Source organism: Carettochelys insculpta, chromosome 4 (genome assembly GCF_033958435.1).
Source record: "Carettochelys insculpta isolate YL-2023 chromosome 4, ASM3395843v1, whole genome shotgun sequence".
NCBI lineage: Eukaryota > Metazoa > Chordata > Testudines > Carettochelyidae > Carettochelys > Carettochelys insculpta.
This window is the reverse complement of record NC_134140.1, coordinates 72,837,589-72,862,786: the sequence shown is the minus strand read 5'-3', so window position 1 is coordinate 72,862,786 and position 25,198 is coordinate 72,837,589. Positions and strand designations below refer to the sequence as shown.

Below are 25,198 nucleotides of genomic sequence, written 5' to 3'. Positions count from 1 at the left end.
CCGCGTAGCTGACAGCGACGCCAAGCGCTGGAAGGGGTGGGCGGAGCACGCCCGTTTATCTTTGTTTCTGCGCTCCCCTCCTCAGTCCTCCTCCGCGCGCGCAGCGGCTATGCGGCAGTCTCCGCTCGCGGCCGGGACCCAGCCACTCCCCGCAGCAACGGCCCCACCTGCAGCAACCACACGCCGCGTGTCTGCTGCGTCAGCCGGCCTCGCTCGCCACCATTGGCTGCGCCCCGCGATCTCACTAGGCTCACTCCATCCCTTCAGCCAATCAGCCCGGGGTGGGACCGCTCTGTTCAGCGCACCCACCACGCCTTACCGGGGTCTGCTCTCGCCCGCTAGCCAATCAAAGCGGCGCAGCGCCATTGGGCGGCTAATAGGCCACAGTACGCCTGGTATGTTAGTTGCCAGCTGTCGCTGCCGCCGCCGCTGGGCGAGGAGCGGGTGCAGGTGAGTGAGGGGCCGGGGGCGGTTGGAGGTTTCGGCTGGGGAGGAATCTCTGCCTCGGCTTCCTGGCAGTACCGCCCTGCAGGAGTCTGCTCTGCCCAGCCCCCCTTTCCCGGGGCTGGTCGCTGGTCGCAGCCCGGCGGGGCTGCCCTGCCCTGCACCTGGCAGGGGTTTGTCTCTGGCCCCCAAGAGTCGGAACAGGCGTCATTGCGAACACAGCGAGTGCTAGTGCCGCCTCCCGCTCCGGCCGGCTGGCACTGGAGCGGCACTGCGGGGAGAGAACGAGCGAGAGACGCGTCTTCTTACAAGTAACCCCGGCATCAGCCCCCGTGTCCCCCCGGTGCAAGGCACTGTCCAGCCATGATGTGAAAACGCGGTGACTTTCGCTGCGAATCACTCAGGGTGTCTTTGCCATGTACTTAACTAAAATTGCAATAATACTTGGCTAGTCATTTTGCTGTGAGAATAACCTCACTAGATGTTTCCCTGGTCACTTACTCTAAAAGTAGATAATGGCAATGAGTGACTGAGCCACACTCTCTCGGGGCATGTGGATAGTTAATTTGGTTCTTGAACTACTGAAGTTCAAGTACCAGCCCTATACTATTCTGTTCTTCAACTGCAAAAGCAGTTATGCCTTGGGATCTAGTGAGTGTAGCCTAACTTAATATAAGGCTTGTTTTGCTTTTGGGTTCTAAACTGTGTCTGTTCTTAGACCTATAGTTCGCAAATAATCTTGAAGTTTGAATCGTTTTGGTCTGCTGTGTGGCAATGACCAGTTTGCAGTAAAACATTAAGATCCTTGTCTGTAGAAGCCTAAATAATTACAGATTCAAATGTGTAAATATTCCATTACAAGCTATACTTAAATTTAAGCAATGTTTCTCCTGCTGCTGGAGCTGGGTGAGATTTTTGCCATTACTTTTCTTAGTTTAAAATACACAATTGTTATTAATGTTTGGCCAAAAATCAGGGAAGGAGAAAGTTTTTCGACAAAATTGAAGCACTCTTGATGAAGCTTATGAAAATTCTCATTTAATCCACTCCCTCTTTGGTTTTCCCCCCCCCCCCCCCCAATAATACATGTAAGAATAGCCATACTGATTTGGTGCAAAGGTCCATGTAGCCCAGTAGCCTGTCTTCCAACAGCAGCCACTGCCCGGTGCCCCAGAGGTAATGAACAGAGCAGGTAATCATCAAGTGATCCAGCCACTATCACCCATTCCATTAGAAGGCACTTTTCTGGCAACTTTCTTCCTCTGCTCCCACTTTATTCAACTGAGCTTATGCACTGAGTGTGACCTTGAATACAGCACAGCACCAGCTGCATTCAGGTGTAGAACTGAGCCATGTAGATGTTGCTGAGACTGGACTTCATTAGTAGGACCCTTTTGGTTCTAGTGGCGATGGTGACAGCATGGCTGAGTGGGTGAAGTTATGTGCAAATCCCATTACTAGCAAGTAACTGAGGCAGTTCCACTTTTCTGCCTCCATTTCCCCAATCTGTAAAATCTTTAATGATTTTTGAGACACCTTTGATAACTGCTAGAGCCACACAGCTGGGAACCTCGAGCACTGGAGCCTGTTGAGGGGAGGAGAAACCCCTATTTTATTCAGGCTCCAACCCCTGCAAGAATTCCAGCTCAGCAGCAAACCAGGGCAGAAGAAGCAAAGCCTGGTGGAGAGTCAGGTGATATGGTGGAACATTGTTGAACAACTCAGCTGAATAGTTTGAAGAAATTCACCTCTACTTAGCCCAAAAAAAAGGGTGGCTATTGAACTTTTTTTTTTTTTTAAATATCCACAACCCTAACTGCCATTTTATTTAGTGGGATGTTTAGAAGGAATTAAAGGCTGACATAATCAGAGTTGCCTTACTCGACATTTGAAAAGAAGCCTCCTTGATCAGTGAATGAATATAGTTTTATGATGCTGATCAGTATTATGCTTCTAAAACAGTGCTAGGCAAAAATATGCCCACGGACCAAATCCAGTCTGCTAAGCTACCAGATCTGGCCTGTGAACGGAGCAGCGAGCCTCAAACTGGCTACTTGTCTGCCACAACATTGCACAACCCTCAGAAAAATGATCATGAGACCCTTCTTGTTTTGCAGTAGTTGTGGGGTGGGTATGGAAGTTTTTCATGTGCTACTTCTATCCCCCAGCATAATCCCATCTGGCCAGAAACCAGACAATGGGAGGTTGGGGGGCGCTTCCTGTTTGAAGAAAAGGCATCTCACAAAGCACCCCTCCTGTTTGCCTGAAGCCCATGGCTATTCAGAGAGCACATGGCCACTCCCTAAGAAACTTACTGGGCTGCTGGCTGGGAGTCACCCAGGTAAGTCTCCCAGCCAGCACCTGCCTATGGCACCCAGCTCCTCCCTATCCCCAAGCTTCTGCCCCTCCTCCTGCAACCATACACCTTCCCAAACCCAGCACCCAAGACTTCTGCCCCAGGTCACAACCACCTCCTGCACCCAAATTCCGTCCCAGATTCCACACTCTGCCCTGTACCATAATCTCTTACTCCAGGCTCCCTTCTGCACTCAGGCTCCCTCCCAGACCCCACACCTTCTCCATTAATATCATGGAGTGTGGCCCTTGACCACTTTTCAAATTCTTGGTGTCCCCCCTGCATCAAAACTTATTGGCCACCCCTGCTCTAAAGGAATTAAGAGTTCATGATGATAACAGTTTAGGTACAGATTCTCTGAAGTGGACTGCAAATAAACCAGTTATTAGAAACATTTGGATTCATGGGTGTGTGCAGGAATTAAAATGTGACCACTTTTGGAGAATGTGGCAGAGCTCTATCATCCTGCGAATTATTGGCCCTGTGGCCCTGCTTGTCCTCTCTTGTGTGCTCCCATTTGGCTTTATCCTCCAGCTATCTGTTCACTTGCAGTGATTTCAAATTAACTGTAGGACAGTGGTTCAGTTCATATCCTAGCTTTGTGCATTTTCTGAAGCATAAGATACTTTTACTGTGTCCTCTTTAAACCTTGAATTTAAACCTCAATAAAAAAAAAGTTTAAGCAGATGGCTGTTTGTTTAGCATCAATTTTCCAGTGACTAATTTAGTTTTACCTTTTAATACGTATGGGCTGTTTTTTAGAATTCTGCAGCAAAACTACAATTGTGAAGTTTCATATTTGAATAATGGCAGCGAATGAGAGTGTTGACATCCTGAGCTCAGCTTACCTGGCTGTGGAATACATTGACTCTTTCTTGCCTGAAAATCCACTGCAGCAACCATTTAAAAATGCTTGGAACTACATGCTGGACAATTACACCAAGTTCCAGATTGCAACCTGGGGGTCACTTCTAGTTCATGAACTTGCATACTTTTTGCTCTGTCTACCTGGATTTCTATTTCAGTTTATACCTTATATGCAAAAGTATAAAATTCAGCAGGTAAGACCAAGAATTGTGAATTGCACAAGTTGCTGGTTGCTTTGTTTGATGTAAGCATGAGCAATTGACCTGATGTTGTTTGGGCATTGAGGTGAAGTAAAGAGGTGTGGTGTGTGTGTGTGTGTGCTTTTTTTTTTTTTTCTCCTTTCCTTCCCTTTAGAAAACAAAAGGACAACGTATATGGTTTTTGCCCATGATCGTGTTTTTGGAAAATGAAGGAAAGAAAAAAAAATGTGTATTACTGGAAGTCTGAGAGTGATTCAGAGATTACTTAGAGCTTGTTGGCAGACAGCTTTTGCTCGAATAGAGGGATAGGAGAATGTTTGGGGTGTGGGAAGGCTGGCGGTAGGGATGGTAGCATAGGGCTGGGAGAATTGGGGTGGCAGGTCAGTGGGTGGAGGGTACTGCAGTGAGGATGGGGGTAAGGGCAGAGAGATTATGTGGTGGAGCAGAGGGTATGGGATGAGGGTGGTGGGATAAGGGTGGGGTTGGGTTTGGGGGGGCTCAAGACAGGGAGTCAGAGGGTGCTGGGGCGAGTTCAGAGTGGTAGGGACTTGAAGAACAGTGTTTGGTGGGAGTGGGGGGCAGCCTGGGTTGGGGATGGGGTTGTAGATGCCACAGGTGGGGTTTTGGTGTGGAAGCTGCTTAGAGCAGGACTGGAGTGTGGTAGAATGAGGGCAGGGACCGGGGACTAAATGCTGAGGGTTTGTTGGGGGTGGGAGGCTTAGAAGCAGTGGTGGGGCCTGGCGATGGGCTGTGGGTTGAGGAGTGCAGGGACTGGGATGGTGGGGGCTTAGTGGAAGAAATGAAGTTAGCGTGGTGAGGGGTAGGTGTTGAGGGTGAGCGCAGAGGGTTTGGTGTATGCAAGGAGCAGGGCACAGGTTGGGGTGCAGACCTCCAAGTAGGAGTTTTGGGGGTGGGGTCAGGGCAGGAGGTGGATGGTAATCGAGTCAGGGCAGTGGGCAGGAGGGCAGAAAGCTGGGTGTGTGTTTGCAGGGATCAGTGTAGGAGGTGGGGAACTGCAGCGCAGGGGACTTACACACAGCAGTTAGAAAGTTTCTGGTCTTCCCTGGGGTGGCCACAGCGGTGAAGGTGAAGCTGGTCTGTGGGGGGAGGGGAGGGGCTGTACTGCCCATCCCTAGCATTTCTTCACGGAGGGCCAGGTCATAGTTCCTGGCCCCAAAATATCCAGGGGGAAGTGGGAGGACTGGGCTGTGCCGGGCCAGCTTCTGTGCCGGCAATGAAGCCAGGGCTGTAGTGTTTTTTCTTGGGAAAGAGCCACAGCCCTGACACAGAGGCAGCTTGGGGGCAGGGCCATGGAGGTTTCCCTGGCCCTGGGGAGCATGGGTGGGGACAGGCCTGGGGCTGGGTCAGTTTGCCTGGCCCCAGCATGAGCTGGAGTGGGGGGGTAGGTCCAGGGCTTGTGTCCACAACTTCTCAGGGGGTGCTAATTTTTGGGGGGGAGTTGTACAGGGGCAGCAGGGCTCCCCCCATGTGATTCTGTGGCCTAGCACCAGGACAGGTTGGGGTAGAGGGGTATCTACCTCTCAAAGCATGGTGAAGAGCCTTGTCTCTATGCAGCCACTGTTTTCCTGATTTGGGATCTTAGCTAAATATACATCTGAATCCTGTAGCACAGTGATACTCGGACCTCAATGATTCAGGAGCCAAAACAGCAGTCAGCGTTAACCAAAAGAGCTGTAATAGCATAAATTGATTTTCATTTGCTATAGTGTTAGTGTTCATAGATTTAAATGGTATGAGAGAAAATATTTAGTTCAAGTTGATAACTTAATTGGTTTATAGTAAAATCATCCTGACTGGCTAATAACATTTAATATGTGCTGTGAAGAACTGTAAGAGAGGCATTTAAGGATTACTTGTGTGCCTCACTTCAGAATTACTTTTTACTTTAATATTTCTGAAACTAAATTGCATACTAAGACTAATTATTGGAACTCTTTTTTTCCCTAGGATAAACCAGAAACATGGGAGAAGCAGTGGAAGTGTTTAAAAACACTTATCTTCAATCAATTCTGTATTCAGTTGCCTTTGATATGTGGCACATACTATTTCACAGAGTTCTTCAATATCCCTTATGATTGGGAAAGGATGCCGAGATGGTGGGTAAAAACCACTGAAATATTGTGTGTGTAGTTCTGCTTTAGTGGCCTAGTGGAAAAGCAGATGACCATGTCTGTGAAATGTTTCCAGCTGCCGGGGCCTTGAATGCTGCACGGTCATGTGATTCTTTTGAATGAAGGCAGTTCATAGACTTGCTCCTGTTCTTACTGAAGTTCATCCAGTTGCAGCAATGAAACCAGTCTGGATATCCGTATTTAATATGGTGCCTAATGCCTGCAAAATTGTTCAAGTCCCAGAGGAGCAGGATTTGAAAAGCTAAATCCAGGAACAGGTTTCAGAGAGGTAGCCATGTTAGTCTGTTTTAGCAAAAACAAGGAGTCTAGTGATACTTTAAAGACTAACAATTTTATTATGGCATGAAGTGAGCTGTGGCTCAGGACAGCTTATCAGCTGCATGAAGTGAAATATTAAGGAGACAGATAAGTGATACAGAGATGACTGTTTCCTTTGTATTTCATTTTATGCATCTGATGAAGTGAGTTGTGGCTCATGAAAGCTAATGCCACAATAAAATTTTTAGTCTTTAAGAAGCTGTTTTTGCTAGTCCAGAAGGAGGTACAGTGTGGCTGGAAGTTAATACACCATCTATGGGCTCATGAGCACATTTTAGATTCAAGAATCCAACGTTTTTGAGCCATCTGGCTCATGTCCAGAAACAACATGAAGTGTTACCCATATGTCTGCAAACCAATACATTTTAAAATCTCAACCTGTATGCTATTTAAATGCCTTTTTCCTAGTTTTAGTATTGGGAAGAAATATCGCACACAGCAATTTTATACATTTAACAACCATCAGTGTAGCCAAATTGTTGTCAAGTACTAAGTTGTCTCTAGTGCTAATGCTGCTTTATCTGTCTTCCTGTATTGTATTGGTATACAGTATTTTGTGTGTGAGACACCAAGCGAGTGTGCATCAAGGGCCAAACTAATAAGCTTGTTGTATTACTTTCTTGGCTCTTACAAATACCACTGAGTATAGTACTTAAAATTTGTGTGGGTGTGTGTTATATAACTTTTTGTTAGCAAAGATGTCTGTTCAGTAGTAAGTACTGTACTACATTCAATGGTATTTATTACTGTGCAGTGTGAACAAATGCATGTGCTGCTGTCTGGTTAATAAAACTGTGTAAAGGTAAATGTATATCCCAAGTTTCCAGGACCTCCCTGTGCACAAATATACTGGTGAAAGAATGTGTTACTTATTACAGTTTCTGGATTTGACCTGTTAGCAAAAAACAAACAAACTTACATTCTTTCATATATTGTAATCTTGCTGTAGCTAACTGTTTTATTTTCTTAAAGGTACATGCTGCTTGCCCAATGTTTTGGATGTGCAGTGATTGAGGATGCCTGGCACTATTTCCTACATAGACTCTTGCATCACAAGAGAATATACAAGTATATCCATAAAGTTCATCATGAGTTCATAGTATGTACTATTTTAACGATTTCAGCCTTACGTGTTTTAATATAACCAGGATGCTAACAAGAAATTCTGCATGAATACTGCATAGTTAAATAGATTTTACTTCCATTTGGAAATAAGAACAGCCAATCTTGCAAAATATTTTTACACCTTGCTTTTTTTTGTGTTAATTACATCAATGTTTGTAACAGTCTTGATAGCTCGTAGCAGTGTTTCAGACAACCCAAATATCATAGATATAAAAGAAATTGTCTTGCAATAACTGTCTCTTGCCTCTCTTTCACTCAAAGATAGCCACATCATGGGACCACCTTAATATCAGATGGTCTGGGTGGTATCTACTTAATTTATTCATTTGTTTGTATTTAATGGCTCACTGTTAATTTGACAGTCACGTTTGTTGGAAGATTTTTATCTACAAAGCTTACAGTAGTCATCATACTCACCATGTAATCTTTATTAAACTTGGATTATTATAAACTTTCAGATAAGATTACTGTAGCTGCAAGGTTGGTTTGGACAAGTAAGTTTCTAAGTGTGGTCACTGAAATAGCTGGTCTTGAGTAGTCTTGAAAAGACCCTTTTATAATAAGCAATAGTATGGCAGCAAAGACCATATATGCTCTGAGGAGTTAAAAAATCAGGACAAAAGTTGAAATCCCAAAAGTAGTCTTGAATTCAAGTTCAGTGTTCCTCTTTAAAACAGTTTCCTGAAGTTAGATGCAGTGAGCTAGGATATTTTATATATTATCCTTGTGTAAGGATGATTTAGGGGAAGCAGACAAGCAGGTCCATAGTCACCTTGTGAGTCTAGCAAACTAACAAACACTACTTGATGTAGGATACAACCACCATTTCTGAACTCCAGGTTCAGATTCAAGAAACGGGTTTATTTCGGCATTGGGCAGGACATTCTGTACCTGTGACCAATTTGGGATGACAGGCCAATGACTTAGTTGAAGGGTGGATTGATTTTAATCAAGGTGATTTAAATAATTGATGTAGCATTTGGTTTTAGGAAGAAGGGGCTTTCGAAGTCCAGGGGGGTCCTTTCAAAAGCCCTCGTCTACATGGGTAGCGTGGGTTCAGAAAGTGGCACTTCTGAATTGCGAGTGGCTGCCATTATGCTAATGAAGGGCTGCATATTCATGTCAACACCTCATTAGCATCTTCCAAACTGCCTCATTACCATGCCCCTTCAGAAAGGAGGGAGCTAGTGTAGATGTAGCTGACATGTTTTCCTTTTTTTTAAACCCAAGTAACGGATTTCTTCAAAATATTCCCAGATTGGGTCTGTCTTGCACCCAGACATGACCCAGCGATGACAGATTTTTTTCTTTGAGATAGGTGTGGTGGAATAAAGGAAGCTATGTGCTTTTTGACTAACGTCTCCTCTTTTTCTTTCCAGTCCACTCTTTCTATGCTGTTTCTATCCTTTCCTATACATTGTCCCTGTGTCTTAAGACAAGCTTAACTTCTCTGCTCGGCCCACATCCACCACCACAAACACAGAACAAAAAACAATCCTATCCAGCTTGTACTTTTGTATGCATATTACAGTACAAGCTTTATCTGGCATGCAGAGGGAATGGGAGTTGCTGGTTAACCAAATTCACTGGTCACTTGAGCTCAGGCTGCTAGCTATGCTGCTCCCAGTCCTGGCCAGGCTGTCAGCCCCTCATCTTCTGGCTCTGGTTGGCTCCTAGCTGCCGCTCACCTGTCTTGCTCAGGCTACTGGGCCCACAACCACTGGCCCTGGCAGATGCCAGTTAACCAAGCTTTCCAGTTATGAGGGTGCTGGATAACATGAGTTATACTGCATAGTAACACAGAGTAAGCCGTGCTAGTCTATACACTATCAAAACAAAAAGCAGTCAAGTAGCGCTTTAAAGACTAGCAAAATAGTTTATTAGGTGAGCTTTCGTGGGACAGACCCACTTCTTCAGACCATAGCCAGACCAGGTTCTGCATCCCAAGATCAAATAGGAACAAGGGGCTTTTGAAATCAGGGGGTTGTTTTGAAAGGCACCTGGCTACACTGGGGAGTGCAGGGGAGGGGTGTGTGTTTAGAAAGCAGTACTTTCAAAGCATGCATGCATGGTATGGCCAGTATGCTAATGAGGTGCTGCATATTCATGGCAGCACCTCATTAGCATCTATCGAAGTGGCTCATTACCATGCCCCCTCTGGAAGTAAGGGGTTAGTGTGGCCACAGCCTTTGTCATCAGGGAGCATTCCTGGGGAACTTAAGATCACGTTCCTCCTTGGGTAAGTCACTTAAAGCCAGTGGATGAAGCAGAAGTTGAACCCAGGTCTCTTGAGATCCTTCTGTTTACACTGTTGTAGACTCATCTGACTCTTGTGGTATTTAGATGTACTACAGAAACATGTTTACTGTGCATATTTGCTTTTTGTTTTCCTCCTAGTCTCCATTTGGAATGCAAGCAGAGTATGCACATCCTCTGGAAACGCTTATCCTTGGAGCTGGTTTTTTCATTGGCATTATGGTTTTCTGTAACCATGTGATTCTTCTGTGGGCCTGGGTAATATGTCGATTAATGGAAACCATTGATGTACACAGGTAAAGTACTTCCCCCTCCCCCTCGTACCTTGTTCTAGGTTTGTGCTAATACATATGATGTTGGAAGACTCTTCCCTATGCTACAGATAGAAGTCTACATGTAGTGCAGGCCAACCAGAGAGAGATTGTGGTACTTCTTTCATTTCAGTACATTAGACCCCCAACTTACACCATTTTGACTCCTACGTGATTTTTTTTGTAATAACACGAGTTGAAAACATGAGTGGCAGGCAGCTGGGAACCAAGTGTCAGTCTGGCTTCTGGCTCCTGGGAGTGACAGGGATCTGGGAACCAGGCACCCCTTGAAACTGACCAGCACAGCACAGTTTCCCAGCTCCTGCAAGCAGAGGGAAGCCAGGAGCCAGCCTGGTTCCTGGCTCACCGCAACTCGGGAGCTAGGTGCAGCCAGGACGGGGGTACCCAAAAGTGGCAGGGCTCCTCCCCCGCTCAAGTCTCAAGTTGTGCAGAATTTGATATCCATGTGCTTGCCCAGGAGTGCAATCTATGCATAAGTTAGGGTCTACTGTATTTTGGTTGGCAATTTATATCTTTCACAATAACAGCTGTTCTGTTTTGGCAATGTTATTAGCAAACTTCCGAGAATGGGGCATGCACTAAAATAAATTCATAATGTATCTTCTAGAGACACAGCTTATGGTATCAGTGGCGAGACTACATGTTTTGTGAGCTCAGTTTTTAAGAAAGGTATCTCTTGATACCAGTCAAGCTCTTACATGTCAGTTTGGTGAACTTAAAGCCCAAGAGTCAATATTGGATATTCATGGCACGAATTACTTAGCATAAGCAAAAAGTGGGGTTTTATTTTACTAAAACGGAAGGACCTTCAGGTAAGGTATCTTAATCTTCTCTGTCAATAGGCTTTCCTGTGCAAGAAGGATTGTCTTAAGGAGCCAATGCTCACTCATCTTAAGGGGGCCCAGGTCCGCTCCCAAGAAAAAACTGCATATATGTGATGTTCCGTAATGACAGTCTGTGTGTGTGTTTGTTTTTTATACTAATCTCAGGGTAGTAATAACATATTTATGGGCAAGAAACTAAAAGATTAAGAATGGTATAAAATACTGTTGGTTTAGAACAGGTGAGCTCCCATTCTTGGGGGCTCAAACAGCTTCATGGTACCAATTTTAACATTTCCTCTCCTTTTACGTCAATTATGTTTGAGGTAGCTGTTCCACATCTTATGAACTGAGGGGAGCAAAACTCCAGCAGTGTAAATAAAATTAAAAATGTCTAAGTAGTATACTCGAATGCGAATAGCAGATAGAAACCTTAAATGTCAGTGGATACTTACCCCAAAGTGGTCATGCTACCAGAGGTATGGGATCACCGTATCTAGATTTGATCTTGCCACTAGGTCACAGAGAGGTAGCTGTGTTTCTGTATCTTCACAAAACACAAAGCAGTCGTGTAGCACTTTGAAGACTAACAAAATAATCTGAGATGGTGAATTTTCATGGGTCAGCAAACTGGCACTACAAATATATAGCAAAGATAGACAACAAACAAAAAATAAACCTCACAAAAAAACCAAAATAGTGCCAGTTTACTATTTCCAAATCTGAAGAAGTGGGTCAGCCTCCCGAAAGCTTCATCACTTCACAAATTATTGTCTGTCTTTAAAGTGCTACATGACACCTTTTTGTTTTGCCACTAGGTGGTGTAAGATGCATTCTAGCACTGACAACCTAAGAACTTGTTGCTTTCTTGTCATTTCCCTTTCTTGAATGTTCATATTTTAGCTACATATAACATTTTGTTTTTCATCCCAGTACTGGGATGGCACACAAGACTTGCTTGTATGCTTAGTGTAATGTTAGTTTTCTAGGGTTTTTTTTTTTTTCCCTTCCCTTTTAGTGTCTTTTTATATTAGCATTGATTTTGGAAATAGTATAGGCAGATGATAGCATCCAACAATACAGACTCTTAAGCATTCCACGTCCACAGGTATTCTACAGTTTCTGGCTCTATAGAGGGGTGTCTCTGGGGTGTTGTGGAATAAACTTGCTCAAGCAGTTAAATGAAGAAATTAATCTGCCATTGACAGTCAATATTTTAATTTCAGCACTCCACTGAAGACCAAAAGGTAATCCTATAGTGCTTAGCATTGTTTCTAAACAAAATGTTAAAAGCACTTTTTGGCTCAGTATTTTAATTTTGTTTTCTTTTTTTTTTTTTTTTCCCCCCCTTCTAGTGGCTATGATATTCCTCTGAACCCCCTGCATTTAGTGCCCTTCTATGCCGGCAGTCGTTTTCATGATTTCCATCACATGAACTTCATTGGCAACTATGCTTCAACCTTCACATGGTGGGACAGAATCTTTGGTACAGATTCTCAGTATATTTCATATCAAGAGAAGAATCGAGAACTGTTGACAGACAAGAAGTCCAAATAATTTTCCATTTAGCCTCCCACAACATGCTTCCATCTTTCATTTGGGCTCAAACTGGTAATGAACTCCTGATAAAAATTATAGCTATGTTTTGTGTCTAAGTGAAGCACAAATTAAGCTTGTCTTTTAGCTACTTCCTTAATTCCATTGCAGTATCTTTCTAATGGAATACTTTTCTACGTTTATGCATAAGTATCTAGGGTACTGTAAGATGAGTGTAAAAATTACATTGGTGACTTGCAGTAGATGAGAAAAAATCTTTCAAGAGTTTAATAAAACTTTTTAAAAAGTACAGTGCTGTCCTGTTTGGATTCAGGTAGAATTATGTACATTAGAATATGCTGAAATTGGACTTGGTTTTTAACTGTATATATGTATTTCAAATTTAAGAATATATATACAGTATCCCCATTAAAACTGTGGTACTGACCCTATATTTAAGCCTTAGGCAAATGGAAAGAATTTGATTTTTTGAAACCAAAATTGACCTCAAATTGAAAAGAAGTTTGGATCGGCCATTTGCACACTAAATAATGCAAGCTATTAATTCCATAAGAGCTGGATATACGTTCAGAAACATTCCTGACATGAGTGAATATATCACTTTAGAGAAAGTTAGAAATGGATTTTTGTTTTTGAGGAACTTTTCTCTTGCTGCTTTTCAAGTTACTTTGTCAGTGTTCTTAGTGTTTTACATTACATTTCCTTCTGTGTGTTGTAATTTGCTAAACTGACTGGTTGCTAGGTTTGCACTTGTGGATTACAAACTACAATAAATGTGTAGATTTGAGATAATGTGTGTCATGTCTTCCATCTTTAATGTAAAGCAAATGAGAAATTTCCATCTCCAATGGGGATTTCCATGCACTTTTTTAATATGAGGAGAATTATTGTTAAATTACTTAATTCAAGTAAAGTTGAACTTCGCTAGTCTGGAACTCTTTTTTGTCTAGTGACATCATTTTAGTTAGCTGGATAGGCACTTATCATGGATGTGGCCAAGTTTCCCATGGTTCCATAAAGTTTGTTTCCAGCCACCTGTCCTGGCTCTGTGTTCTGTGCTGTTTGTTTAGCTCTAATTTACCCCCAAGAGCCCAGTAAGCAGTGGAAGTTTTGATAGTGCTGCTAGACAATATTGACCTCTTGTGGTTCAGCAAATCTTCACATTTGGCACTTATCAGGTCCCAAGGGTGCCGCATTAGAGCGGTTCAACCTGGAGTATAAAGTAGCATTTCTACAATACATCTGAGGAACTGTCCATATATAACAACTGGGGAACTTGGGACTTGCTCAATATTATTGTCCCCCAACATAGTTTAAACCACACTTCATTACACTTTGACAAATGAAGCTACAACTTTTGGCAAGCTGAGGCTGTTACTTGATTCAGGAACAGAACATGGTTAAATCTGCCGTTAAACCTCTCAGTTCAGAACACCCAGAGCTACAAACTGACGGGCCAACCACTCTCATCGTTTGGAACTGGAAGTGCACAATTGAGCAGCAACAGAGACCAAAGTGGAGGAGACTTGTAGATGATCTATGCTCCACTTGGAGTACACGGGTTTACATCAAGAGACTTGACTGTATTTGCTTTTTTTAATTAAATGTAAACTACTTAGTTTTGGAGCTGTATAAGTCAATATTCAGATGTAAATATTTGAAAGAAAAATCATAATGTTTTGTCCTGAGTTTCAAGTATCGGAGGGGTAGCCGTGTTAGTCTGGATCTGTAACAGCAACGAAGGGTCCTGTGGCACCTTACAGACTAACAGAAAAGTTTTGAGCATGAGCTTTCGTGAGCACAGCCTCACTTCATCAGTCCTGCAGGCTGCATAGGCAGCTGGGGCTCATCAAGGGTCAGCCAGCATCAGGCTGTAGTGGAAGCGCCTGGGACCAATGAAGTCCTTCTGGCTTTCTAAAAAAGGTTTTCCCCCCTCGCAGCAGGAGGGGAGGGAGGCATGGTGCCCAGTGAGAATAAGGCTGGAGATGTGGAGACCAGACCTCAGCACAGCAGCCCGGTACTGGGGAAAGATCACAGAAGGTAGTGGTGGGGTGAAAAGGCCAAGGGAAAGACAGCTGTCATGGGGCACGGGCAAAAAGCTCCACTTACCTCCCTGCCTAGGGTCCTGGAGTCCAGGGCAGTAGGTGGCAGTGGACTCCCCCAAACCACTCTCCCTGGTAGGGCTGACCAACTGGGGTAGGACTGGAACGGCTTGAGGCAGGAGGAGGAGGTTCCCTCCACCCCAAATTTGGCCTGGTGTATGATAAAGATGGGAGACTTGCCTTTGGAAAGTCCCAGGACAATGGCGGGGGCGGGGGGCTCCCTGAATATCTGAGGCCCACAAGGAGCCACTTGGAAGTGCAGGACCCTTTGGGGATGATTGAGCGGTCTGTTGCCAATTGTATGCCAGATTGTGAAAAAAGAACATGCACAATGTACCTAATTATAAGCACTGAATCTGGGAATAAAAACATCATGTTTTTTTTTACATATCTACTCTGACCTTTGTCAGAGATTTGCAAAAGGTTTGTAGTAAGGGCGAGTGAGCTGTCCTGCTGAATTCAACATTAAATATTATGGAATTCAGGATACAGCTTTGCTTTGTTTTACGTTTTCTTAATCGGTATTTCTACACTGATGCTATATTTTAAATATTCTGTTAAGCCTTCATAAAGTAGTAATTCTGGATTATGTATTTAACACTGAAACAAAGACATTATTAATCAGTCAGATCACTTTAATGTGTTCATAAAGTTCATTGCTTTTAGAAAAAGTGAGCACTAACTTATTTTGTGTGGTCTGTACAACAATAGATATATTTATGAAATTTTACCATGGCTACTTCTATGCTACAGAGATCTTTCAAAAGAAGCCCTTCTGGAAGATCTCTTCAGAAGTCACTTCTTTCGAAAGAGAGCATCCATACACAAAAAAGTGGATCAAAAGAGTGGGATCTGCACTTTTGAAAGACTATCCACACAGCCCTCTGCTCTTTCGAAAGAATGAGGCAGGGATCAAAAAAGCAGGTACTATGAGAACTGCTCTTTCAACAACAAAAAAAAAAAAGGAGGGGGGCTGTGTAGCATCTACACACATTTTCTTTCAAAGGAAGCTATCAAAAAGAGGCACTCTTCCTGAAATGGGAAAGAAAGAGCGATTTCAAAAGGAGTACCATGTTCTTTCAATTTACTTTCAAAAGAACACTTTTTGGGTGTGGACACTCCACAGGATATTTTGAAAGAGCCCCCTTCTTTCGAAAACTCTTTCAAAAGAGCTTGCTAATATAGATGCAGCCCGTGTGTGTTTGAAATATATTTGCAAAAATTTTATATCTTACTAACGTACTGATTTTGGTGGAGGGTTTTCTTAAAATTAATTCCTCAAATAGAAATAAAGAAAGGGAAACTCATTTGTCCATTTATCTGCAAGAAAAGGAATGTTATCCTTTTAAGGGCTCTCTTCAACGGGGTATGAAGGGAGAAATTGTGTCAGAGATGGACAAAAGACAGGAAGACTTCAGAAACTAGTTTTCCAGCCTACAGTATTTTAGATAGGGGCAGTCTTCTGATGAATTCATTTAAAAAACTAGGTGTGAAGATCCAAGAGTTTAAAGCTAAAAATGAATATGCAGATTGTGCATCTAAAATGTATTCAAGGATTATTTTAGATGTGATTTTTATTATCTTTGGCAACAAATTAATTCAATACTTAAAGCAAATTTTAAACTAAGTTCCTGTATATATATTACAGTAATGCACAGTTGTTTTTATTAGTAAATTCAGAAATATATACTTCTGGGTTGGCACATGCCTGTTAAACAGCTTCATTACCGCATAATGGCTCTTTCAGGGCTTCAGCATTATGCTAATAGGTCTTGCAAACGGGAAGCCTTTTCACCTTTCAGTTGTGAGATTCCACCTGGAGGAAGACTCACCAGGCTGCAACAGCTCGGTGTTGGAGCATGCAGGGAGAGGAAGAGGGGTGAAGAAAGGTGCACCTGAGCACTATTACACAGGGGATGCATTGCCTTTCCTTGCTGCTTACACCTGCCGCACGTGAATGGGATCTAGGCAGAATGTTGCCCCACCTCTTTCCCCAAGATTCACAGTTCTTCCTGGCTGTGCCCCTTTCGGGAGGGGCATTTAAATGACACAGATTGGAACTGGTTAATGAGGTGCTGATATTCAGTGCCTCATTAGCATGATGGCAGCTAGCTGTGCTTCCAAAGTGCTGCTTTCGAAATGCAAACTGGCTGTGTAGACTCAAGCGCTTTGAAATAAACCCCAGACTTTGAAATTCCCTTATTCCCAAAATGGATTTGGAATAAGGGAATTTTGATGTCTGGAGTTAATTTTGAAGTGCCCGTGTCTACATGGCCAGTTTCCGTTTCAAAAGCAGCACTTTTGACGCACGGCTGGCTGCTATTATGCTAACGAGGCACTGAATATTCATTTCAGCACTTCATTAACCAGCTGCAATCCATGTCATTTAAATGCCCTTTCCAAAAGGCAGGGGCATGTGTGGACACGGCCCGTGGCCCAAGCCTTTTTGTTACAGGCCTTCTTCAATAAAGCCTTGGCGTGGGAGCTAAAATCTCATGCAATTTTGGTATATGTAGCAAATAACAAATCCCCTTGAGAGGGAGGAAAAAAATCAGTTCATCCTCTTGGCCAGGCAAGGTACCTGTGCCATAATTAACACTAAGAAACATAGTGAATACTTTTAAAAAATGGAAAAAAGTAAGCTATTTTAAACTGTAATGTAACATGCTATTAGGATTGTAAGTGTTCAATGACCTACTCTGTTCTTTGGATAAAGGAAAGCAGGTGTCCTTCGAACTACGAAAGTGTATTACGCCACACTAACGGTACTAAATATAGTGATAATTGTGTTAAATGAGGATAAGCACATGTTCTTATTGCACTGGATCCCAGGAAGTTTAATGAGTGTAAAGTACTCTGAGATCCTTTAAATGACTTTTTTCTATAAGAAACAAATATGGCTGTCATCACATACTAACATTGCCATATTACATGTTCTTGGGACATTGCCTTAATAGTATGTTCTCAGGATAAGGGAAGGAGGCTGTGTGTTTTTGCTATCCTAAGAGCTTTGCATTTTACAGGAGAGATTAAAATACACCCCCAATGTAAATTTATACATGCAAATAAGTTAAGAAATCTTTCTTTACATTTTTTAATGCTTGCTTCTTAAGTGTAAAGCTAGACGTTTACACTGTGCTGAGTGCTAGATGCTAGTAAAGCAAATACAGTACAGTTCTGAGAGAGACTTGGTGCTGGATAGTTCTAATCTGAAATCAAGATGGGTGTGTGATCACTTACATAATTGCAGTTCTAACATATTAAGCCACAAACTACTGTGTATGTTTAAAGAACATTATGGGTCAGACAAACCCACAATATATGGAAATTCAGCATCACAGGGATGAAATGCTTTAGCTCACCCTGTGGAACTAGTTGCTACTGCACATACAATGTGGTTATGTAAAATAAACTATTTAGAGTCTCCTGCAATGTGTACTGCAATAGGAGTTAAGGATTAGTGTTTAAGTTTAAAGTCTGACCTTCATTTTTGTCTGCCTAGAAGTCCTAATCCATGAGTAGGCACGGTGGCCACTGATTCCGCTTTTTATTATTGGCGATCTTTTCAGCTAAAATAAAATATTCAGCAATGGTATCTATATTTGACATAAAGAAAATGGACACAAAGGAAGTATAGTTTAGAGCAGGCGTGTCCAACCTGCAGGCTGCATGCGGCCCTGGACAGATAGTAATGCGGCCCCACAAGATTGTAAACTTTTAACATTATTATGTGATTTATATACATTAACTATATTATATATTTTGTACGCGGCCCAAGACTATCTTCACTCAATGTGGCCCAGGCAAGCCAAAAGGTTGCACACCCATGGTTTAGAGCAATGTTTCTTAAACTATATTCCAGGGAACACTGGCGTTCCCTGAACAACTCACAGGTGTGCTGCAAGCATCTGACACTTTTTTGATATCATGCACTTCTGGTGTATGTCTGCTGTTATTAAAACCAAATACAAGGTTACTACATCGTTGCTATGATACCTAATTAAGTTACTTCATTTTGGTTTTGCTGTATATATGTGTTTGTTTTTGCTTTTGGTCTTACAATTTTTTTAAGAAAATTTTCACAGGTATTCCTCATTATTGTTTGGTGTTCTGTGGTCTCAAAAAGTTCAAGAAATACTGGTTTAGTGCATAATGCACAAGAATGGGAGTAAGAGACCTGGATATCATTCATGGCTTTGCCACAGACTGCCTGCAGGTCACTAAGGCTACATCTACACTAGCACATTATGTCGAAGTAGCCTATTTCGAAGTAAGAACATCAAAATAGGCTACTTCGACAAATATCGTCTACACGTCCCCCAGGGCTGGCAACGTCAACGTTCAACGTCAAAGTAGCGACGGGGAACGTCGAAAGGAGCCGCCCTGGAAGGAAATGCAGAGCGTCCACACACACAAGCACCCTCTTTCAAAATAAGGGGCCAGGACAGACTGCGGACTGGGTCACAGAGCACACTAGCCCTTCCAGGGCAGCTGCAAGCCGCTCCTTTAAAGGGCCCCTCTCAGACACACCGAGCCTGCACAGCACAAGGTCTGCAGAGCAGTAGCCATTCTGTTGCAGACCAAGTCACAGCAGATATGGACGCCCAGCAGCAGCAGCAGGAAGCAGAGGCCCTCCAGGTAGTCATCCAGGGGGCAAGCGCCCTGCTAGGTGCTGCCCGGGAGGCCGCCCAGTGGCTCCTGCCAGAGGAGCCCACCCCGGAGGCAGACGGGGACACCCCTGACCACTGGGCTCCCCTCTTCCTCCCTCACCGGCTGCTCCCCCGCCTCTGGAGCTACCCCACCAGCTCCGAGTGGTGGGAGCAGCTCGTCATGCGGGAGTGGGACGACGATATGTGGCTCTGGAACTTCCGCATGCGCTGGCAGACCTTTCTCGAGCTCTGCCAGTGGCTCACCCCAGCACTGAGGCACCAGGACACCCGGATGTGGTGCGCCCTCCCCATCGAGAGGAGGGTCGCAATAGCTGTCTGGAAGCTGGCCACTCCAGACAGCTATCGCTCCGTGGGACACCAGTTTGGAGTGGGAAAGGCCACGGTCGGGATCGTCGTCATGGAGGTAAGGAGGCCCAGGCACGCACCCACTGTGGGGCAAGGGGGCCGGCTGTGGGCTTGGGGAGGGAGGAAGGGAGGGAGGGGCCGGGTGTGGGGCTGGAAAGGGATGGGTACCGGGGAGGGATGGGCTGGGCAAGTGGGGTACCAGGGGAGGTGTCTGGGAGGGGGGCCTAGGGGAAGGGCCGCGGGGCACCCTGCACAGCCTCACAGGCACCTGTGTTCCCTCCCAACAAGTGGTCCGTGCGCTTAACGCCATGTTGCTTCAGAGGGTCATCTGACTCGGGGACCTGGACGCAGCCGTCGCCGGATTCGCCTCCATGGGGTTCCCCAACTGCTGCAGGGCCCTGCATGGGACCCATATCCCCATCCGTGCCCTGGACCACAGCGAAGATACATAAACCGCAGGGGCTACCACTCCGTGGTCCTGCAGGCCATGGTGGACAGTCGGGGCTGCTTCCAGGACATGTATGTGGGCTGTCCCGGCTGCACACACTATGCCCATGTTTTTAGGAACTCAGGCCTGTGCCACTGGCTGGAGGCGGGGACTTACATCTCCCTCTGTGGGACACCACCATGCCCTCTGCCTCATGGCGGACACGGCCTACCCCCTTCAGCCCTGGCTCATGCGCCCATACACCGGCCACCTCAACGCCAGACAGGAGCGGTTCAATGCCCGCCAGGTGGTGGAGAGAACATTTGGCCGTCTGAAGGGCCGCTGGAGGTGCCTCCTTGCCCGACTGGACGTCAGCCTCCAAAACATCCCCCAGCTTGTGGGTGCATGCTGCACGCTCCACAACATTGTTGAGAGCAAGGGGGAGGCTTTCGTCCAGGGGTGGGCGTTCGACGCCAGCACGGGCTTCCCCCAGCTGGCCACCGCACCCAGCTGCCAGGGCCACCATGAGGGGGTACGGGTCTCTAAGGCCCTGCGGGCCCCCTTCGATCAGGGAGACCCCCGAGCACCTCCCTGGCCTTCCCCAGAAGACCCCCCCACACACAGCCTGCAGTGCCTGCACACCGCCCCCAACACCTGCACACCACCCCCCCAACAAGCACACGCCTCCAGCTTTTTGGAAATAAAACCTTTTTTTTTTAAACTGGATAACTTGTGTGAATCAACAAAGAAACTACAACTAATCTACAAAACGGGGGACAACTATATATAAAAAAGGGGGCCAACTATATACAAAAAGGGGGCCAACAGCCAAGCCGTCTGCCAGGCCCCCATCAGTCTGGGGTGGGGGTAGAGGGGCGTGAGCCCTGGCGGGTACAGCTCACACCGCCCCCGCCCCCCGTGTCCGTGGTCCCCAGTGTGGCCGGCTGGGGGCTGGGAGGACCGGCAGGTAGGGACAAGATGCCTCCGCTGGCTGGTCTTCAGCCCCAGTGGGCTCTGTGGAGCTTGGCGGTGGTGAGGCGGGTGGGGCGGCAGGTGGGGCAGCAGGCAGCGAGGCAGGTAGAGCGGTAGGTGGAGCAGCTGGCGGTGAGGCGGGTGGAACGGCGGGGAGGGTGGCCTGTGGGGCAGCGGGGGGTGGGAGCCGGGCGACGGCCTCCCAAATCGACCTGGCTATGTCCCTGAAAACCCCCATAAAGTCCTCCCATGCTGCCCACCGCCAGGTGGACTCCTGCTCAAAATGCAGCCTTTCCTCCACCACCTCCGTCTGCTGCCAGAGAGCTGCCAGGAGCTGAGGGTCCACTGGGGCCATCCCCAGAGTCTGGCAGTGGCGGGACCATCCCGCTGGCCTTGGGGGTGTCTCTGGGTGCTGGCGGTGGCTGGCCTCCAGCGGGCTGTCGGGGACAACAGAGGGTGCCTGGCTGGCTGGGGTGTCGCATGCTGCAGCTGGAGAGAGGGAAAGAAGGAGGGGAAGGCTGTTAGTACAGTGCCCTGGCCCGTGGCCCGTTCTCCCCACCCCCTCTTGGGTGCTGGGTCTCCATCCCCGTCAGTGGGTTTATGTCCCTGTTGGCTGTCGCCATGGCATTGTCCCCCTCGCCCCTGGGATCAGGACTGAGTTCTGTCCATGGGTACGGGTGCTGACGGGCGCTGATGGCCGTGCCGCCGTCCTGGGACTGTACTGTGTCTGGGCATTCACAGGCTGGGGTCCGCTGGGGTTGTGTGAGGCTCCCAGTTGTGGCTGGTGCCCCCGCTCTGTGGCCCATGGGTGTGTGCTCTGTGGGGTACGTACCTGACCGTCCGTTGCCGCAGTCGGGGGAAGCCCGGTGGGTGGATGCCCGGCTGGTGCTCTGGGAGGGGAGGTTGATGAGGAGCCCCCCCCCCCCTCACTGCTGGACCCCCTCCTCTGCTGTCCTGAGGAGGGGGGCTCCTCGGGTGGGCCCTGGGGTGCAGGGCTTGCCTCCGGGCTGGACTCTGGCTCCAAGGCCTGCTGGGGCTCGTTGGCCATGGTGTCAAGGGTGGCCGGGGGTCGGGGGGGAGGAGGTGTCCCAGGGGCCCAGGATGGCCCTGAGCTCCATGTAATAGGGGTAAGTGGCGGGGGGCAACCGCAGACCGGCTGGCCGAGTCCCGGGCCCGGGTGTACCCCTGCCGCAGCTCCTTCACTTTACTCTGGACATGATCCAGAGTGCGGGCAGGGTGACCCTGGGTGGCCAGGCCCTCAGCCAGTCGGGCGAACACTTCTGCGTTTCGCCGCTTGCTCCCCATCACGTGGAGCACCCCCTCCTCGCCCCAAAGCCCCAGCAGGCCTCAGAGCTCGGCCTCCGACCAGAAGGGGCCCTGCGTCCTTTTGGCCTCCCGCCTGGCTGCTGGGGGTGCCTGGGTCCCCTCAGGAGGGGAGCCCTGGAGGTGCTCGGGGGGCTGCCTTGAGGCCATGGATGAAGGCAGCGGGGATTGGGGCCTCTGAGAAGCGTGCAGGGCTAGCACGTGCCTGTGCTGCTGCCTACATGCTCTCAGCTTCCTGCCACAGGAAATCCAGGTCCTTGGTGCCTTTAAGGCTGCTGCGTGGCGACCATGGAGCCCCGCAGGGGCTGGAGAGAGCGTCTCTCAGCCCCTCAGCTGATGGCCGCCATGGAGGACCCCGCAATTTCGAAGTAACCAGACGCGGATCGTCTACACACACCCTACATCGACGTTGAACATCGATGTAGGGTGCTATTCCCATCTGAGGATGGGAATAGTGACTTCGACGTCTCGCCGCCTAACGTCGATTTCAACGTCAAAATATTGTATGGAAAAATTTGATCTCAAATAAATTTTTATAATGAAATTGTAAACCTTAACTGTGGAGCAGAATAATTGAGCCAGGATGTCCCCTGGGTTGGCCTTAGACAAAAGGCAACCCAGGTGAGGAGTGTCTTCTGTTACCCTTCCCATTTCGTTAAACTTTTGAACACTCTGTTTATTTCACCATTTTGATGCACAATTTGCATGCATGATTCACCTCTGTCATGTAAGATGATAAATTGGCACACTAGGATCTATAAATCTGCATTTATTCATACCAACTGTAAGCAAATAAAATTAATTTTCTCTAACCTTATAGAAACTTTTTAAGAATAACTGAAGTGTACTAACATCAATAAATTGAACTGTGTACCAATGTTGGATAGACCAGTATTAAATAGTGTTACAGTAGGTGACACTCTTCACATGTTAAATCTAGTCCTTCAGTTCTTATAGATTGCTTTTCTACCCTTTTTCCTCTCAAATGAAAGCACGGAGTCAGAGAATCCAAAAACTGGACAATTGCCATTTCAAGCAATAAACTAGCAAGTGATGACAGTATCTCTTCAGCCCTTGTTCATCAAAGATATGTTTTAATGAGCCTGAGCTTTGAAAACATGAACTTACCACTCATGACCGCGATGGGCAGAATGAACAGAATCTTCAAAGCTATTCACAGAAATTAGGCAAAAGTGTCCTTTGGCTCTGCATCATGAATGACCTGGAGAACTTAGAGTGGAGAGTGCTTCCTGTATGACAAAATGTGATGGCTGTTCTCCTGTTTGACATCTTTATCATTGATGTATAATTATATTCCAGGAGCGAGTCCAGTGAATGTCCATATAATTGTTCAAGTGTCTTGCTGTCCTCTAGCAGCTTACTAAGGTCATACAAAAAGCCCCAACGTTTTTTTCATAGACCTTTGTTTGTCCAAATCTTTCTTTGATAGACACAAGCAGGCAAAATGCCCTCCTCTTGCACTTTTCTTCAGAGCGTCCTATGTCTCATATATCTGATGTTTGCCCCCATAAACAAACTGTCTCTTCTGCCATTGAATATGAGATTCCCTGAGGATAGGCTCAACTCCTCAGTTTTCTGTCACATCTTTGGACAGAATGATGACTTCTTCAAATCCATTATCACTATAGGCCACAATGAAACCACAGCAGCTTCTCATCAAAACAGGAGCAGTTGCAATGTCCATTGCCTGAGTTTGTAATACTTTGTTTATGGTGGTCTCTTGGAATGGGATATTGTGCCAAACACAACAGAGATGAGAAAGTTGCGGTCAGTTAACTGGTTTGTCAGGCTTCATGCTTTTGGATCCAATTCCAGTTTTGGCTTTACTCGACAGTGCCAGTTCAATCAAGGCATTGTAAACCTCTGTCACTTGGTACCTGACTGGCCTTACGCTGTCAATGCAGCTCTCCCAAGGAGTGTCACTTAGGGCAGATCTACCCTATTCTGGAAGATAGAACAGCTCAAGGTCAAACTTCCAGGGTTCAGTTTCATGCGTCTAGCAGAGACATGAGAAATCAATCGTTATACTTCTGAGGAGACACAAAGGGAGGTCGACCTTCCTGACTATAGACAGCCAAGTTAGCTGAGCACAGATACATCAATTTTACCTAAGCAACTGCCATAGCTGGGATTGCGTATATGCACTTGACTTTCTTTGCCTAGTGTAGACATAGCCTCAGCGACATCATGGCCAGATTTGGAACATCCTCCATGAGGCTATACTTGATAGGTAATAATGAAATCACCAAAGCGATCCCTCGCCTGTCATCCATTTCCAACCTCTGACAAACAGAGGCAAGGGACCTATCCTCCATGCAATGATTTAGTTCTTTCTTGAACCCTGTTAAAGTCCTGGTCTTCACAACATCTCCTAGCAAGGAATTCCGCAGGCCTGCCATGAAGAAAAACCTCCTTTTCTTAAATAGTGATAGAGAGATAGCTGTGTCAGTCTGTATTCTATCAAAACAAAAAAGCAGTCAAGTAGCACTTTAAAGACTAACAAAATAATTAATTAGGTGATGAGCTTTTGTGGGAGTGACCCACTTCTTCAGATCCGTCCCACAAAAGCTCATCACCTAAGAAATTGTTTTGTTAGTCTTAAAAGTGCTCCTGGACCGCTTTTCCCCGCCTTTTGTTAGTTTTAAACCTGCTGCCCTTCATTTCATTTGGTGACCTCTAGTTCTTACATTAGGGGAACAAGAAATAACTTCTCCTTACGCACTTTCTCCCCACCAGTCACGATTTCCAAGCCCTTGAACGTGTCATAACAACCAAACAGCGCCGCCTCTGGCCGCCGGGGGTAGCCTGCCCCCTGGTGACGAGGCAGCAGCCTTCGCAGAGCAATCCTGGCCTCGAGGTGACCTCCTCCCACCTGCCTGCTTAGCTGTACCATTCCGCTCTGGGCCAGA

The 25,198-nt window shown here is 46.1% G+C and overlaps 1 protein-coding gene across 1 annotated transcript; it reads left to right on the top strand.

The window, feature by feature from the left end:
* Positions 1-352: 352 nt before the first annotated feature.
* MSMO1 (methylsterol monooxygenase 1) lies at positions 353-13,384 on the top strand. Its single transcript, XM_074991873.1, has 6 exons — positions 353-450; positions 3,563-3,861; positions 5,836-5,984; positions 7,311-7,437; positions 9,861-10,015; positions 12,228-13,384. The coding sequence occupies exons 2-6, from the start codon at positions 3,607-3,609 to the stop codon at positions 12,427-12,429; spliced, it is 888 nt and encodes a 295-aa protein (XP_074847974.1). The 5' UTR covers positions 353-450; positions 3,563-3,606; the 3' UTR covers positions 12,430-13,384.
* Positions 13,385-25,198: the final 11,814 nt, after the last annotated feature.